Source organism: Eretmochelys imbricata, chromosome 7, assembly GCF_965152235.1.
Source record: "Eretmochelys imbricata isolate rEreImb1 chromosome 7, rEreImb1.hap1, whole genome shotgun sequence".
Taxonomy (NCBI): Eukaryota; Metazoa; Chordata; order Testudines; family Cheloniidae; genus Eretmochelys; species Eretmochelys imbricata.
Genome location: NC_135578.1, coordinates 80230159 through 80248976, shown reverse-complemented (window position 1 = coordinate 80248976; position 18818 = coordinate 80230159). Strand labels below are relative to the sequence as shown.

The 18818-nt window shown below is 38.1% G+C and overlaps 1 protein-coding gene across 1 annotated transcript in view; it reads left to right on the top strand.

Annotated features, from left to right (window-relative positions):
- Positions 1-18818, top strand: part of CTNNA3 (catenin alpha 3) — a 909177-nt gene that overhangs the window by 695728 nt on the left and 194631 nt on the right. The window contains exon 12 of the mRNA XM_077821324.1: positions 12601-12801. Coding sequence (XP_077677450.1) covers positions 12601-12801 — 201 coding nt within the window. The remainder of the gene's footprint in view (positions 1-12600; positions 12802-18818) is intronic.

Here is an 18818-nt window from a genome sequence, read left to right as displayed (position 1 = left end):
ATTTTCAGGCTCCTATATGCTTTGCTATGGAGCTTGAAGTCTAAGTGGCAGCTGCTTTTGGTGTATTTGCTGTAGTTATCCATTTTCTAGCATACATTTATATAAATGAAACCTAGCCAGCAAGGTGCCAGTATTCACATATGGTTAACTCTTCTTCCTTCCCAACTTGAGCAGACAGCAGATATACAGTATGTGCTAAAGCACATCACTGAATGTAATACTCTGTATTAAGCTCCCTGCTGGTGAACTTAATAACAAGCCACGGGACATTAATGAGATTTTTGTAATTATTATTAAACAGTATACTCTTCAGAATCTTCAGCAGCTGAATAGGACATACAATTATTCTTGACCAAGTTGAGGATCCTTAGTATATTGGAAGAAAACATCCAGGGCAAAATTCATGAACTCAGTGTCCAACCTGAGTTGCAGGCTGTGTGCTGGATAGCTGTATGGGAGGTATAGAAGGTAAAGAATAATTGGAAGGTACTTCAGTCCAACAGCTGCAATATACCTTTGTGATCCCAGTGTGCCCCTACTGCAAGAGGAAGTAGGAATTGGAGGAATGAGTCAACAGTGTGCCATCGTTGCCAAGAAGGCCAAAGGCATTTTGGGATGTATAAGTAGGGGCATTGCCAGCAGATCGAGGGACGTGATCGTTCCCCTCTATTCGACATTGGTGAGGCCTCATCTGGAGTACTGTGTCCAGTTTTGGGCCCCACACTACAAGAAGGATGTGGAAAAATTGGAAAGCGTCCAGCGGAGGGCAACAAAAATTATTTGGGGACTGGAACAAATGAGTTATGAGGAGAGGCTGAGGGAACTGGGATTGTTTAGTCTGCGGAAGAGAAGAATGAGGGGGGATTTGATAGCTGCTTTCAGCTACCTGAAAGGGGGTTCCAAAGTGGATGGCTCTAGACTGTTCTCAGTGGTAGCAGATGACAGAACAAGGTGTAATGGTCTCAAGTTGCAGTGGGGGAGGTTTAGGTTGGATATTAGGAAAAACTTTTTCACTAGGAGGGTGGTGAAACACTGGAATGCGTTACCTCGGGAGGTGGTGGAATCTCCTTCCTTAGAAGTTTTTAAGGTCAGGCTTGACAAAGCCCTGGTTGGGATGATTTAGTTGGGGATTGGTCCTGCTTTGAGCAGGGGGTTGAACTAGATGACCTCCAGAGGTCCCTTCCAACCCTGATATTCTATGATTCTACGAATATCTTGCATAGGTAATCTGTACATAAATTATAATGGGCCAGATCTTCAACTATTGTCAATCTGAGGATCTCAATTTATTTCATTGGAGCTACACCAATTTACATCAGCTGAGGATCAGGCTCCTTGTCTTGATCTGTTTCAGAAGGCATACAACATGTTCATACATGATAACTTTAAATATCTCAAAGTCTGCCATCTCAGGTGACAAATACCACCTCTTTTACAATATATTCATACAAGTCATAGGGCTTATTTACATATGGAAATTGCACCAGTGGAAAGTGCTCCCAGGGTACCACTCTGTTTGCCTACAACACCATTCTGAGCAGGATCCTCCATCATGGGAATTCCTGTGCGCTATTTTGTAGTTCCCATGATACAGGCTGATGTGTGAACTACAAGCCTACCAAACATCTAAGTAGTAGTGTGTCATTATTGGAACCATTTATCTGAACTGCCAGCCTACTCTCTGTGAACTGTTGGTGGAGGGAAGAGGGCAGTTCTGATAAATGGGAACGAGATTTGCATCACCCTTGTTCATTTTGCCATATCATCTTTTTTCATGGTTTTCATAAAAGAAACCAAATAAAGAAGACTGGCTAAGGCTGGCAAACCAAAATCACCGTCTGTTTTGCCATCTGCATAAAAATATGCCAGGATGGTTTGTGAATGTCCCTATTTTATCAATCATATTTTAATAGCAGCTGGAGTTTGAAATACTTTGTAAGTGTTTGCAGATTCCCTCAAAATAATGGAAAGCAAATGAACAGCCCCCATGAAAATTAACATTTACACAGTTGTGAGAATAGCAGCCTACTTTTGTTTGCCTACCAGCACTTTTGCAGTCAGGCTTGTTTGTAGAAAACATCATTATGATCAGCCAGTGTGACTTTGATATACCATATGAAGCTCAGATAATGCTTTATTAGAATCTTAATAGTCAATAATGGCATGAGAAAGAGAGCTCTGTTTGCCTGCAAGCACTTTTTCAGTCTGACTTGTCTGCCCAAATGTTTATTACCAATAAGCTTGGCAAATCTTCTGAATTTAGCTTCATAAAAGTGGTGTTTTGAAAAATCAAAAAAATGAATTTTGTCCCTCTATGATACTCTACCAGCTAAAATAGTGATTGGGTCTGTGGGTCATTTGGAAATTAAAATGCAGCAGAGGAGAAACAAGCACAGAGGTGCCCCCAGCATTGTTTCAGAGAAGTTCTAATAGAATCCGAGTGCATGTAGGGACAGACCCATTGAATTTACTATATTCTTGATTAGAATATAAAAGTGGGAGGGAAGATGCAGTCTTAATGAAAACCTTAATTCCAGGTTAACTACATTTTTTGCCCAACAGTAAGTTTACTTTTTTTATATATAGAAATATATATACTGAAGTAATTGCATGTAAGTGAGCCCTAATCTTCAATTTCCTTACTTTTATGCTTGTAAAATCACAACAATAACTCTTTGATGTTTTCCACATACAGGTCCTTACCAGTTATGGTAAGTGTACTTCACAATCTGTCATCTATATAAATATGTAATATGTGATTGCACAGGGGAGAATCAGGGTCCCAAAGAAATATATACAAAGCAACTGAGAAAGGGGATGACAAAGTCAGGAGTAATAGCATGGGCACCTTTAAAAAAAGTAAACCTTCACTCACTGTCAGACTGTATAAATACTTTGCTGGAGTATGCATTCCTAATATAGGAAGTAATACATTAAAGTCAATTGTGCAGTTCAGGATTTGCTTTCTCCTTTTGTAAATGGAGGCCTAGCACAGCAGATACATCAATCAAAGAGGACCAAGGAGGAAACAAAATGAAAGGGAAAAGAAAGGAAGAAAGAATCTTTTCATTATAGATTGAAACTTATGTATGTGATTGGTATAATTTTACACAGGTACCAATTTGTGAACGTATACTTTATGCATTTTGTTGAATGATAAGCAGCCTGTCCACTCATTCAATCTCTAGGATATGTTGTTAAAATTAAATAAAAGGGAAATATTGATGATGAGATAGATAAAAATGTTGATTTTTAAGTGATTGCCATTCACACCACTGATTCATGTGAAGTATCATGGAACACATCCATAATTTATTTTATTGACTCTTAAGATTAATCAACTAATAGATGCTCTCCATCTACAGTCTGCCTGGTTCTTGTGCTATATTGACTTCTGATCTAAAAAAAATAGACAGTGAAATAAGGATCAGTGAAATTACTATGTTCAGACTAATAAAGATGATTGGAAAAAGCAACAAAACAAAAATTAAAGTAAGACAATATCAGAACAGATGTTGTGAATCTGTTTTTCATGCAGAGATGCTTAAATGCGAAGAATGGCCTTCCAGGCAAGATTGCTGAGATGATAACACTGAATTTGTTCAAGATAGTTTGTGTAGATGGCATGACAGGGGATGTTTAGTACTAAAAGGAGAATAACTTGATGAGCCAGCTGGTCTTTTCTCATTGCTTCAAGATTTCTCTTGCCTTTCTTTAGGAGCTCAAACCAAGTATTAAACAGCCTCTGCTGTGTATGAACATCTGAACTGTTTCTCTGTCTTAGCGACTGCCAACTCTTTGCACACACTTAAAGCCTTTTCGGCTTCATTGTCCTAATTTCAAATATTGTTCTCTTTTAGCTCATTATCTCTTTTTTCCCATATTAGGTGTTTGTTTTTGCTTTATTTTGTTTCTGAATTTCCTGCTATCTTTGGCATTATGGTAACATCTTACTCATTTATGTATTCGTTGCTTTCTGTACAGCATAGCCTTATACTCAGTGAATTTCATATCTGTACTATACAGAGATATTAAGTCCTTGCCACCCTATTGTATTTAACCTTCATATCTTTTATTATCAACCAACCAGTCAGATCACTGGACAGCTGATCCAGAGAATGAGTAATGTACAGATTTTCACTTTGAGTGAAAATATTCATATGTGAAACTTTGAATACATATGTAAATGTTATGCAAGGTGCATGTGTATCAATTCTACCACCAAGAAAAATCATGAGTTAATCACAGGTAAGAGTTTATCGTATTTGTGTGGAGTTTCTGTGAGGTTTCTATCCCAAACCCGCTTTTGCTGATCAAATGACAGTTTTTACCTGCTGTTCAACAAAGGCATAGAGGACAAATTTTACTGCATCAGACAGACTTATCACATTTACGTCTGTTGTTTGGTATAGAAGACATAAAACTGTTCTAATAGAATGTTACCATGGGATGAGCATCTTCACCTGAGCAATTATCTAAGAGCGGCAGATGGCCATTATCCTCTGACAATATTTTATTGACATCTCTAAAATAGCTGGCATTTAACATAATAGGGTATGCACCATTATTAACATTGTAAAAGAGATTTAAAAAATTATATAAAGAAAGCTGCAGTCACAAACTGCTAATGTAGCAGAGGGAAATAGACTTTCCATTTACAAAGTGAATTTGGTATCCCTGGAAGTGCTGAACAGACTGAAGCCCTCTCTTTACCCACAGAAAAAGTATTGCACAAGCAGAAGTGATGCACGCTTCCTAAATACTCTTCAGCCCTGACCTGAAGGACCGAGCAAGTCTTCATTCCCTGGTCTTGCCCCTGAGATTATCAACAAGGGTGTCTGCTGTGTATTGTTTTTAAAATATTAATTAGGAACTGGAGTGAGTCCACTGTTTCCCATAGACAACTGGAAAGCTTGTCAGATTGTAACAGCTTTTTCCTCACCACAGACTTGGACCAGATTTCAACTGATTATGAAACTAAAAGTTCTATACCTCATTATATATCCCTGGCTCCATATCTCATTAATGTCCATTGTCCCACCCATAACTCAGATAAACTATTTTGTAAGAAAACTGATTTTTTTGCATTTTAGACTAAAGAATTAATAAATCCTAAAACTCTCCTAGTTTTTTATAAATATTTTTGTGAACCCAGACAATTTCTTAGCTAGATCTTGTTTTTAGAATACAAAATTAAGTACGTCAACTATAAGCTTTCCATTTCCTAGCTATGGGGAGGGGAGCGGGCAGAAAACAGATTTATTTTGCCTGATCAAGACTAAGTCATTTCTCACCAAAAGCAATAAAATTGCTATCTTCAGACCTTCCTTTATGAAGATCAAGTAGAAAGGAAAATTGAATCCTTACTTTTCTGTCAGTGGGAATGTAACTTGTTAGTTTGTAGACCCTACCTACCTAACTTATTTACCAGCTCTCTAAGCAACTCTGCTCCTCAAAACGCCAAACATGCTGAAAAAGGCCAAGCAATCAACTTGGCTGTTTGATGTATTTAACGTGTGGCACAAGCCTCTCTCCATGCTCTGAAGGACAGCTATTTCTTTTGCACTGTAGAATCCCCGTCCAAACAGCTTTCCAAATAGATTCCTTGTCACAATGCTGGTAAAGCTCATCCGCAGGACATTCACCTGGCTGCTGGGTTTGGATCCTACCATGCTGCACCCATTTGCACTTAATCTTCCCTTGGTCTGGGTTGGCTCCAGGACTGTCTCTTTCTTTGGCCTCTCTGGCACGCTTCCTGGGCACACACTTTATCTGTTACCCTTTCATGGAAATGGGACCTCAGGGCCCAGCTGCCCCATATTGTCACATTGTTCAAAATCTAACGAGCAAATCAAAGAAACAGAAAAGGCAGAATTCTCCTTCTCCAGTTCTGTATGAACTAAGGAAGGAAAATTCCCTATATCTTAGCCAGGGGATTGGGGAGAGAAGAATCAAGAAAGGAGTTTTCCTCCCAAATTCTGTGAGACCATGATGGATATTCTGCCCCAGGAAAAATGAAGAAAAAGACAAGGTCAAAGCATATAAAGGAGCATTTTTTCCAGCTAGCTCCCCTATATTTTTCCAGTTATATGCCAGATGAGATGTCAAACCTGTATGAATACACCATAGGTTTCAGAAGATCAATAATTCTGCATGATCCAGTAGTCAAAGGAAAGTGTCAAAAACTCATATTACCAGATGACTTATAACATGTATATCAGAACCAAAGGTTTATGACCTCCAGAGGAAATCGAAGCACAATTTACTAAGCTAAGTTTGACATCTTGTGCCAAACAACCCTATTCATTTTATGAGGAAATCTGCAAAGCAACTCCCTGTCCAAGGTACACAGACTTCAGTAGGCACTGGAGATTAGATATATCGACCTCAGCAGATATCTCTTGTCGCGAGGGGGTAAAATGCAGTTTATTCCCCATCCTTTGCCCTTATATTAATATCCTTACCTCTGTTGTATATAGTGCCAGGAGAGTATCTTTTTTTCCTTTTTTCTCGCTCCCTTCTCAAGATACTTCTTAAGTGCTGGTACGGTCCTATTTGTGAGGATTAGTGGACATTGACTGTGTTTGAGAATAGGAATCTGGCAATTTCCTTTGTCTGAATGGCCACCTGGCTTTTGTACTAGTCAGTCACTGCCCCCAAAGAAAGCAACATTCCTTTCTCTCATGGTGCTCTTTTGTTCCTTCTGGGGAGGAATTCTTTAGGGTAGAACCCTCATAGGATTATGTTTTAAGTAGCCTGTTAAAGAATAGTGAGTTTGCTATTCAGTGAAGTTCAGTGTTACTTTATGCTCAATATGTTTTTACAGCTTTGGAAGGGATCTGGTGGCAAGCCTTTTCCAAGTTTAGTTCCGAGCAGGGGATAAAATTTGGTTTCTACATTCAGTTGGCTAGGAGATGGAACATCTCTTCCAGGGAATGCACTGCATACAGCCACGAAGAGAGGGGATTATCGTGTGGACACCAATTTCCCATTATGGATTAGTGGTGTCTTACTAAACCAAACAGGGATAATGATGTGGTTAGATTTGGTCTATGTATGAATGCTTTTTCTTTAGCAGCATTTAAAATTGTGGGTCACCTGTTGAAATTGAAGTAATGTAGGAAAATTTACTTAAAAAAGACACAGATAAATATGTCCATTTAAAAAAAAATAAAATAAGGAGCAAAGCAGATCAAATAATGTCATATTAAGGGTGAGAGTAAGCTATAGGGCCGTGCTATAGAGCTTTGTTAATTGAGTATTAATGGGAAGAAAAGATAACATGTTGGTGCAATGCAGGCTGCTGAGAGTTTTATATAACTCATGAATGGACATGTGAGTGTTGTGAGGTACTGTCTGCCTAAGTTGGGTAGATGATAAACTATGAAGCTGAGATCTGAAGCACTAATCTCCCCTTCTTCCACAATTGTGACTGTACGGGCCTGATCCAAAGCCCATTGAAATAATTGGGCATCTTCCCAATGACTTCCGTAGACTTTGGCTCAGGTTCTGACATGATGGACCAGATCTTCAGCAGGTATACACTGGCATAGCTTCAATGGAGCTAAACCGGTTTATACCTGCTGAAGTTCTGGGTCTGAATATCTTAGACTGAAGTTGATTATTTTAACCAGGACAGACAGGATCAAATATTGCTCTCAGTTACATCCATGCAATTCCTTTAACTTCATTGGGAATCCACAGGTGTAAATGAGGGCAAAAAGTTGATGTTCAAACTGCTAACCTCACAGATCCTCCAACATTTATTATAAGTGGTTTAAAATAGGTCCGTCAAGCGATTAAAAAAACTAATCGTGATGATTAATCACTCTATTAAACATAATAGAATACCGTTTATTTAAATATTTTTGATGTTTTCTAAATTTTCAAATATATTGATTTCAATACAACACAGACTACAAAGTGTACAGTGCTCACTTTATATTTTTATTACAAATATTTGCACTGTAAAAAGCAAAAGAAATCGTATTTTTCAGTTCACCTAATACAAGTACTGTAGTGCAATCTCTTTATCATGAAAGTTGAACTTACAAGTGTAGAATTATATACAAAAAACTGCATTCAAAAATAAAACAATGTAAAACTTTAGAGCTTGCAAGTCCACTCGATCCTACTTCTTTTTCAGCCAATTGCTCAGACAAACAAGTTTGTTTACGTTTGCAGAGGATAATGCTGCCCTCTTCTTGTGTACAATGTCACCTGAAAGTGAGAACAGGTGTTCGCATGGCACTGTTGTAGCCAGCATCACAAGATATTTACGTGCCAGATGCACCAAAGATTCATATGTCCCTTATGCTTCAACCACCATTCCAGAGGACATGTGTCCATGCTGATGACGGGTTCTGCTCGATAACAATCCAAAGCAGTGCGTACTGATGCATGTTCATTTTCATCAACTGAGTCAGATGCCACCAGCAGAAGATTGATTTTCTTTTTTGGTGGCTTGGGTTCTGTAATTTCTGCATCAGAGTGTTGCTCTTGTAAGACTTCTGAAAGCATACAGCACACCTCATCCCTCTCAGATTTTGGAAGGCACTTCAGATTCTTAAACCTTGGATTGAGTTCTGTAGCTATCTTTAGAAATCTCACATTGGTATCTTCATTGCTTTTTGTCAAATTTGCAGTGAAAGTGTTCTTAAAACTAACAACATGTGCTAGGTCATCATCCAAGACAGCTAAAACATGAAATATATGGCAGAATGTGGGTAAAAGAGAGCAGGAGACATACAATTCTCCCCACAAGGAGTTCAGTCACAAATTTAATTAATGCATTATTTTTTTAACAAGCATCATCAGCATGGAAGCATGTCCTCTGGAACTATGGCCAAAGCATGAAGAGACGTATGCATCTTTAGCGCATCTGGAACATAAATATCTTGCAATGCCAGCTACAACAGTGCCATACGAATGCCTGTTCTCACTTTCAGGTGACATTATAATTAAGAAGTGGGCAGCATTATCTCCCATAAATGTAAACAAACTTGTTTCTCTTAAGTGATGGCTGAACAAGAAGTTGGACTGAATGGACTTGTAGGCTCTAAAGTTTTACATTGTTTTATTTTTGAGTGCAGTTATGTAACAAAAAAAAATGAATTTGTAAGTTGCACTTTCATGATAAAGAAATTGCACTACAGTACTTGAATGAGGTGAATTAAAACTACTATTTTTTTTGTTTATCATTTTACAGTGCAAATATTTGTAATAAAAATAATATAAAGTGAGCACTGTACACGTCATTCTGTGTTGTAACCAAAATAGATATATTTGAAAATGTAGAAAAACCTCAAAAATATTTAATAAATTTCTATTTGTATTCTATTGTTTAACGGTGCGATTAATCATGATTAATTTTTTTGAGTTAATTGCGTGAGTTAACTGTGATTAATTGACAGTCCTAGTTTAAAATGAATGGGAGCAAATTCCTTCAGTTTTCCCCCAGGGGTTATAAATATCCTAGGAGGCTTAATATTGCTATAAAGCTCTTACCCAGACAGTTGATGATCCATTCTAGTGTAAGCTAAAACCTTCAACCGTCAATTAAACTGATCCCTCCCATCTGCCAAATGTCTAATTAATAGACATTCACTTTCAGAAACATTTTTTTGTTCATTTTTTAGCTTTTGTGTGTGTGTTTTTTAAATGCTGACACCTTGAAACCATTTGCTTGAGAGAGAGAAAATTAATGTCAAGTAGAAGCTGCCAGTCCAATCAATTATTTGTGCATCCTAAGGTAAAACCAAAAGAAATATAAACTTAAATTATTGTTTTCTATGTGCAATGTTGAAATTAATGTCTCAGGCAACAGAATGAACCTTCTGAAAATGTATATCTAAGAAAATATTTGTCCTGTTTAAATTGTTAATGCTTTGTTCTTCAGAAATTATTGTGTTGTAAAATGTAATTGACATTAGTGATTAGTAATCTAATGATCCTGAAGGACAGTTTTTCTAATTGTATTTTTTGTCCTCTATATTTAAGTTTGCTTTCTTTTTTGAATTGACATCCTTTCACATTCCCTGGTCCTCTTTGTGTTTCTGTTCTATTCTATATAAGTACTTATACCTCAGTTATCAACATACTGCATTAAGTGACATGACTGACATCTGTCACGTGTGTGTTCTGTCATCCTTTCCCTGGAGAAGTGTGTGAAGTGGAGTGTCTTCTTTTGGTAGGATGTTTATTATATAGATTTGCTTTTTGTTTATATTAGAGGAGAAGGCAAGGTCAAAGAAATGTGGCTTGCACTTGGAGTGGAATGTGGTGAGGTTTGTGATGGTCCTTAATGTTTGAGGAGTTTCTGCATTGTATTCAGTTAAATGCTTTGTGATTATACACTGGTGGGTTTTGTCTAGTATGTTCTTTTGGGTTTCTAAATGACTATAGACATGATTCCCTTTTTATAATCATGTAATAATACAAGGTTTAAATGAATACTGACATATTCTTTATGTAGTGTTCAACAACATACATCCAGTATTAGCATGTGGGGTGTAGGAACTGGATGGTTTTATTGTGTAGTGTAGGAGACTATCTGTTCTTGATGGCACTCTTAATGGTGTTACCAAAATCTGTTTTCTTCACATCCTCTCTTACTGATGTTATTTTACAATACATCTGAGCGGAGAAACAAGGCTCATTTTAGGTCTGTGTATGAAATGAGGTAATTCAATAACAAGATGTATATGAAAGAAACTTCTAGGGTAGAAGGTCAATAAACATGTTACCTGTGACTTTTCAGAACCGTTTATTTCTAGTAGACATTTTTCCCATCATGAGTAATCATCTATTTCTTCAATGCCCCAATTAAGTACATTAGTTAAGCACACACTTACCGTTATGCACATGAGTATTTCCACTGGAGTCAGTGAGACTACTATCATGCTTAAAGTTAGCCATATGCTTAAGCACCTTGCTGAATCAGTGTCTTAATTGGCAGGTGAGAGCTTTGAGGCCCTTGAATTAAAAAAGAAAAAATCTTACTTTTCAGTATGAAGAGCTTTGCAAGTCACCCCCTTCTCTAATTGTATCATTATTTTTAGATTAGAATCAAAAGTTGTCTATAAAACATAAATATACCTTGGTACAATAAACATAATTAATTATATAAATTGAAACTGTCAAGGAGGGTAGCTGTTTCCCATACTGTAATCAGGTATTAGATTACACATCTGTATAGATAATAATATATCTCTCTATATAATATATACATTTCCAAGAAGCTTGGAATCCATGGCACAAAGAATTAAATACTTAGGGACGGGTTTCTAAAGATAGAGGATACAGTGCAGAAATATACACAGCCCCTTTGAAAGTCAAAAAATTCCTTTGGCATTAAGGTTTGAACCAAATAATGGCTTGGGGGTGAAGACGACCATCCCAGTAAAAGGCTCAAACAAAATAAAAACATACAAAATCAGCATATAACAAAAAGGGTAAGTAGACACAATAAAATAGGATAATCACTCCATAACACTACAAAAATAAGTATACAGCACGGTAATTGCTACCTTTCACATATAGTTGATATTTAACATTCATGAGGACCCATCAACATTTTGTGAAGTGAGTTAAGGAAACATCTGGTAGTTAAAGAAGCATCTGCTAAGTGTCTAACCAAATAAGCATTTCACAGTCTCATCACAGAAGACATGATTATAACCAAGGTGACTCATGATCTTGTTTGAAGACCGAACATATTTAACCTAGCAGGAAATGGAGATGATCAATTGAGATGAGATCTCAGGGACAAACTCATGGAAGTGCAAAAATGGTTTTGTGGTTTTTTTCTTGATAGATTGGATATTTTGTGGAGAATGAAATAGCAAGCTTTGGTACTAGCATGCATGTGGAAGGAGAAGCAGAGGAAGGAATCAAAAATGGACACCTAGGCTATTAGTGGAAGTAGGAAGGGGAAAAAGTTTGGAAGGCAAAATAGGGAGTTCAGTTTTATTATTGTTATATTTGAGCTGCCAGCAAGCAATATAGGAAAATATGGAGAAATAGCCAGATATGCTTAGCCTGCAGAGAATTTTGTAAGTCATCAGCATAGATATTGTTTAAAGCTGATGGTCCTATTTCCATGAACATGGAAAAGATTAATTCAGTTATGGCAATTCTTATAGATACACAATTTATCTCTTTATAAAGCACTTTGCCATAGATGTTCACACAGGACACCTTCATGTTTTTAGACATTTAGGTCCAGACCCTCAATGGTATTTAGATGCTTAACGTCCATTTATTTCGATGGGAGTTAGGCTCCTAAATGCCTTTGAAGATTTGGGCCTTTGTAACTATTCCTGACTCCTTACTGCATTGCTATCTCAGCAAATGGAACCGTATTGCACATACAGCTGAAAGGGGGAATACTACTGGAATGTCAATGAACAGTTTTAACCATATCAAATGAAAAGTATCAGGTGTCACAAGAGAAGGAAAAGCTGGAGTCTTATGCCTAAGTAAGTGTTGTGCACTATCTCCGAATTGGCAAGAAAGTATGAACTCATTGTTGGACTTTGTCTGAGTGGAATCACAGCTAAAGGAATCAAATCTAAAAAGTAGCTATTATTTTGTTCACAGAAGGCCACATTCTGGAGGATGTAAACAAGTGCATCCTTGCACTGAGAGAACAGGCTGCTGATGATTTAGACCGTGCAGCCGGTGCCATCCGAGGGCGTGCTGCAAGGGTGGCTCATGTTGTCTCTGGTGAAATGGATAGTTATGAGTCCGGGGTTTACACTGGAGGAGTGATGAAAAATGTTCAATATCTGACAAATACTGGTAAGTCTGGATTTAAAACCAATTTAATTACTTTTCTGTTATACGCTGTTTGTGCTACTGATTTAAAATAGAATAACTCCATGATCTAATGAGTTAACACCAACTTTGTCTTGGGTTCTGTTATCTCCTCTCTACAAACACAGTATCTTTTTGTGATTACAGCATACAACTCTAAAAATTGAATCTTTATAAAAATATTGTTAGCCTACCAGAAATCCTTTTCACCATTTTTTATATAAATCCAAGTGACACCATTTAGCCAGCTTGTGACGAGTGAAGCAACAATTTTTAGCCGTGTTCTGCCAGCTGCCTCGTATTTCTTAAACATATTCGTGACGAAGTCATTGATATCCCCGGTTTGCTTTTATAATCTGTGTGCAGTATAAATGAAGCCCTTAGTGTTAGCAACAAGTATATTTTTAGTTCTTAGTAATATGAGCTCCCAGTGTAGCAGGAGCACCTTTTAGTTACAGGAAAGTTGAAAGTTTTTCAAAAAGAGAAGAACAATCCCTTTTGTGATCACACGTTGTATCTATGGTTATATGAAATGAAAAGAGAATATTAACTATGGTTAAATATCCACCTCTCCTTTGCTATGCAAAGTCTGATCCCTGTGCATCCAGTGGAGACAATATATTATTAATTCCTTTATATATGGTCCTCAGCTGGGCCTGTCAAAGAATAGAAGATGAAGCCACCGTATTGATAAAAGGATTTAAATTGCTTTGTTGCACAACACTTTCTACAGTATCTACTTTAAAGGCTGATTTAAGATTGATGAAAAACAAATGTACAAAGTATTTTACCCTACATGGTCCTTTGAGGCTTACAAAATTCCATAATTTGTCCGGCCATGCTGGAAGAAAAGCAGGAGGCAATGGATGTGGTTTAATTAGGCTGCAGCTTTATTCACCCAAAATATCTGGGTGTACCTGGCAATATAGTGTACAGTGCAGGTCATCATTATTTCCTTAACCATTCCCACCTGTTTGGGGAGCTGATGCCAGCCCTCTCACTTTCCAACCTGGGCCTATTGCTGGGACTCTGCCGCCCAACACCTCATATAAGGGTTAAGGGGACTGAAATGGAAGTGGGTGGGGGTTGGCTCCACGCTGTCGCAGATACTAGGAGCCCTGAACTCCCTTCCCCATTTTCCTTAATAGATGCTTTCCTCGAAATCCTCTTCTAATCCATTTTATCTGATCACCATATCCCTTCTGTAATGAGTACCTGCACTGGATGTCTGCTACATGTTTTACATTACTGAGTCATTACATTTTAACTTAACCTCTCTGCCCACCCCACCAGGTCCCTGACCCACTGTGGAGAAGATGAAAGAACCTACACTGCCTCAGCCAATCTGGCAGCAAGGGAAAAAAAATCCTTACGAGCCTCCAGGGAAAGAGGGCAATTAGCTTAACATGCACAGCAGATCATAAAGAAGCCCAGTTCTACTCTGATTCCATGGATGTGATGAGGAGTATTGGCAGCCTGATCCCAGTGAGATAGGGCTTCTCTGGAACTGCCTGGGTTATAAATACCCTACCAAAGTCATTGGGAAGGGCAGTGTACCTTCCTACCCCAACCTGGTCCAGCAACTTCCTGTTCCTCCTTGCCCTGCCCAGGTAAATCTTGCCCCTCTGCAATCAATTGCAGAGAGAGCCCTTACAGGGTAACAGCATTTTTTGTCCCAATCAGCCAGACAAAGGGGCCATCACATGTTGTTGTGGTGAGCAAAGTTTCATAAGGGGAAAGTAAATTGAATGTTCAGCCTTTCCTCCTTCCCCCTATTTCTATCATCACTTCATTGGGACACTGTAAGTCTGTTGGATGTAAACTGGATCCTTAATATCTACCTTTTAAATGGAAAAGCCTTTGTCTTCTATAAAAGACACCAAATCAAAAAGGAACTCCCAGGACTTGTGTGTTCTTTGACTAGATTTGATTTCAAGAGCCAACCTCTTACCAAATTGCCCTCATCCAGTTTTCTGGTGAGTGCAGACTGCTTTAGAATATAACCTTTAATTATATAAATGTTGATGTCTAAAGCCTACATCCATCAGCAGAGTTTCCTAAACAAGTCTTCAATGTGTTAAGCTTGACTGACATTCACTTAGTGTACATTCAAGAAATGAGGGGCATTTTTTATGAGCTCATTCTTAGAGTCAGTCAGCTCAAATAGGTCCAAGTTGGAGCTGCATACATTGGGAACAGGAGTAGACTGAGGTCCCAAGAAGTTGCAAAAAGTGGGTATGATGATGTATAGAGCTTGAAATAAACATAGCCTTTGTTTTCCCTCTGACATTTTGATGAGGAGAAAGCCTAAGAAATTGTAGAACAACGCACCTTTCTCATTACCTCTTAAATGAAACAACAAAGACAAATAACCGAATAAATGAGCTATAGAGAAGCACAGCCGTCTGTTTTCTGGTGCAATCTCAGCCCTTCCTCCTTGCGGATGGGTAGTGTTTAAACACTGTGGGAACTGACACTGATTTCTGTTCTGTTGCACTGCAGTGACGGAATATATCCCTAAATTGGTGTATCTAAGACAGACAGGAAGAAAAACAGCCTTTTTTGTTGGAAAATGTGGTTTGTGTCAAGGCACGTTGGGCACAGTGTCATGAGTCTGAATTTCTTTGTAATATATTGAACATCAGAATCCAATATCCCTAAATTATTCAGTAAGAGTGAAAAGAAGGAACATACATTTTTCATTGTTATCATTATTTGTACATTCTTCAGTGAACAAATATGAAATCCTGAGAGGTTGTTTTCCCACTTTGACTTCAGTGGAAATGGCAGGTGCTCAAAATCACTCAGAATTTGCCCCAATAAGCATTGTCATTGTGGGGTCCTTCAAGCAAAAACCAGCCAATAACCAGGTGGGTTTTTACTTAGAGTTATTTGTATTTATGCTGCCATTGGCTGCTAATTTAGTTTGCATAAATTACCCAGGGCAATGTAGTGATCTCTCTGCTTCCTCTATATCTAGTGCAAATGAAGCATGTTTCCGATGGCAGATCACTGTTAGGCCCATCTTTTCCCTGTTATTAATACTGTCTGAATAACTATGAATAATCAGACACAAGAGTAAGGTGAATAGAAATATTTATTACTTTATGCTAACATACTAGGTGTACAAAAAAAAGCAGGAACACTATTTACAGTGTTAGCCAAGGAAACACATTTGTATGTAGGACAATATACAAATTATTGTTATGAGAGTAGATATTCTATTTCACAGTAAAATCCATGGGCTCATTTCACTCCACAGAGGGGGAGGGATAGCTCAGTGGTTTGAGTGTTGGCCTGCTAAACCCAGGGTTTTGAGTTCAATCCCTGAGGGGGCCATTTAGGGATCTGGGGCAAAAATTGGGGATTGATCCTGGTTTGAGCAGGGGGTTGGACTAGATGACCTCCTGAGGTCTCTTCCAACCCTGATATTCTATGGTTCTATGAACTCATTTAAAACCTCTTTGAGTAGATCTACAGAAAGCTTTATAAAATACTAGCAATCCTCTCTCTCTTTTAATTTTGTTCTACTGGATGGAAATCTGGGAGAACATTCCCTCTCTGTAGTCCTTGGAAGGGTTTAGCAACCAGGGAGTCCAATATCCTTCTGTTAGAGGCTGTCAGGAATCTTTACATTCAGTCCTATCACTACCCTTTCTGAGTTGGTGGCAGCACATCCTATCAGAGCAATGTCCAAAACTCAACCAATGTCCACTGTAAGTTGCAAAGAACTCAAAAGATGCTTTGGAATCTACAGTTGACTGTTCATTCCCTTTGGGGCACCTGGCACTGGCCACTGTTGGAAGACAGGATACTGGGCTAGATGGACCTTTGGTCTGACCCAGTAGGGCCATTCTTATGTTCTTAAGACACGTTTTTATTAGAGGCTTCATATTTTCATTGGATAATTAAAAACTTTTAAAATTTAGATTCACACTCCATTTCGTGACTGTATACAGTTTTACAAACATAAAAACACCTAGTTTTGTACAATTCTTAAAACAATTCAAAATCCACAGAGCTTCTTGTACCATCTTTAGTGTGTGTGTTTACTTTTTAAACAATATTTAGTGCTAACAGTTTTAGTATTTTTATAAAGAAGTGCAAATACCTCTCTGGGGCTGTGCAAGTGTCCAAAGTGCTGGTGGAGAGAACTTATCTGAAATACAAAAGTACAAAAACATAGCACGAAGGAGCTGAAGCACTCCAATACACCCTGTACAATCAATCTGTTTGATTTAATGTGATACATTAAGGTAGATGCAGGGATAAATGTTTTAGGCCTTTGGTACTGTATCCATTTTTCCGCAGAATTGTTTGTTATAAAGTTTGCTCTTAAGGCTATGTTTATTTTTCCAAGAGCCCATTCACAGGATTCACAGCAGTAGTCCAAATGACTTCTAAACAGCAACATACCCGTTCTTGTGTTTACTTGTATTTTGCTTTTGTTGTCCTCTCATATTAATCTTTGCTGGCAATTATTTCCATGGAGGCATTTGTGCCTAGGAAAGCCTACAGAGATTCTGCTCTTGATAGTTTGTGGAGAGAGGCCATTTTTATTTGATATTACAAATCTTCATCCATTGTACGTGAGTTGTTTTCTTTCTTAGGCCTGGTACATCAAAACCTTTGAGAAACACAGCATTCTTTCTGTACCAGGGGTTAGACACAGCTACTACTGTGGCCAGGCTTTGTAAATTCTGACCCACATTAAAAAGACTATCCTGGAACTTTTTTCAGCCTTCCGTTCTGGCTGCAGAAAAGTGAAAGTAACTAAATCTAACTGACAATCACTTTTATGTCTATTGGCAGTTAGTCACCATTTGAAGTGTGTTGTGCACAGTGTGTACAGCACAATCAGCATCCCTTACATTTAATCACCCCTTCTGTTTCTCCTCCTCTTGTAGAGAAGTTTCCTTCGCTGAAGGAGTTCCTTCCTAGCAACAAAGCTGGGCTTAGCATGCCACTAATATAATCACTTCATAGGAGGTTGAAGATTTTTTGGGCAGGATTTGAAGAGTATTCTTTGGATTGTTATTTACTGGTGGGTGGATGTTTGAGGCAGACAAGGATTTTATTATACGGTATTTTGACTGTAAAAGTATACTTACTGTAAATGTACTAGGGCCAATTGGCCAAGTATTTACTGCGAATTAGAATTTAAAAAAATATTCACTACTTTTTACTTCAAAATCTATGGAAAGAGCGGACTGAACAGCATGATTACAGGTCTTGGACTATTCACCTACCATTTTGTGGTCCTTCCTGAGAGATGGGGCCAATAACTGTGTATATGCAAATTATATGTAGACTAAGGGTCCATAGGATTAGATTAGCGGGGGAAACCCCTGTAGCTCTCAACCCATCATGCTAAAGGATCCAGATCTGGCCTTTTACTGGCAACTCTTTCAGGGGATGGTGCCAATAGTTTCTTTCCTCTCCAGACACACCTGTCAGAATCATATGTGCATTAGTCCGGTTCTAATTTTCAGTCAGTTTTGTAAAGAAGCTCTGTTAGGATGTTAGCATTCCTAGAGACAGTTATAGATAGACTGATTTAGATAAAATAAAAACAACTTTAGTCTTCAGCTGTCGTCTGGACCAAGTTTGTTTGAAGGTTTCAGAAAATTGGAGAAACCCCCATCTCTGCCAAGAGATGCTTTCCCCACTACCCTTTATTTTAACCCTGACTGTACCCTGCGTAGATCTGGGAAGTTTTGCACAGCACTTGGAAGCAGAAACAATGATTTCCCACCACCACCACCTTTTTCACAAACCTGGTGGAAAAAAATCAATATTCACTTTATGTGCATCAGTGTTCACTGTGCCGAAGATGACAACTGCAAGTCTGTACATAGCAGCACCCCCTTTGTGGTAAGAGTGTTAGTACTGATTTTGTTCACTTTACACCTGACTCTCCTGAAAGAAGGAATATTTTGAGTGATGACAAAATGTTTTGGTTTTGCAAAACTGGGATGGAGAAGCACTGTAAATAGAAAGTG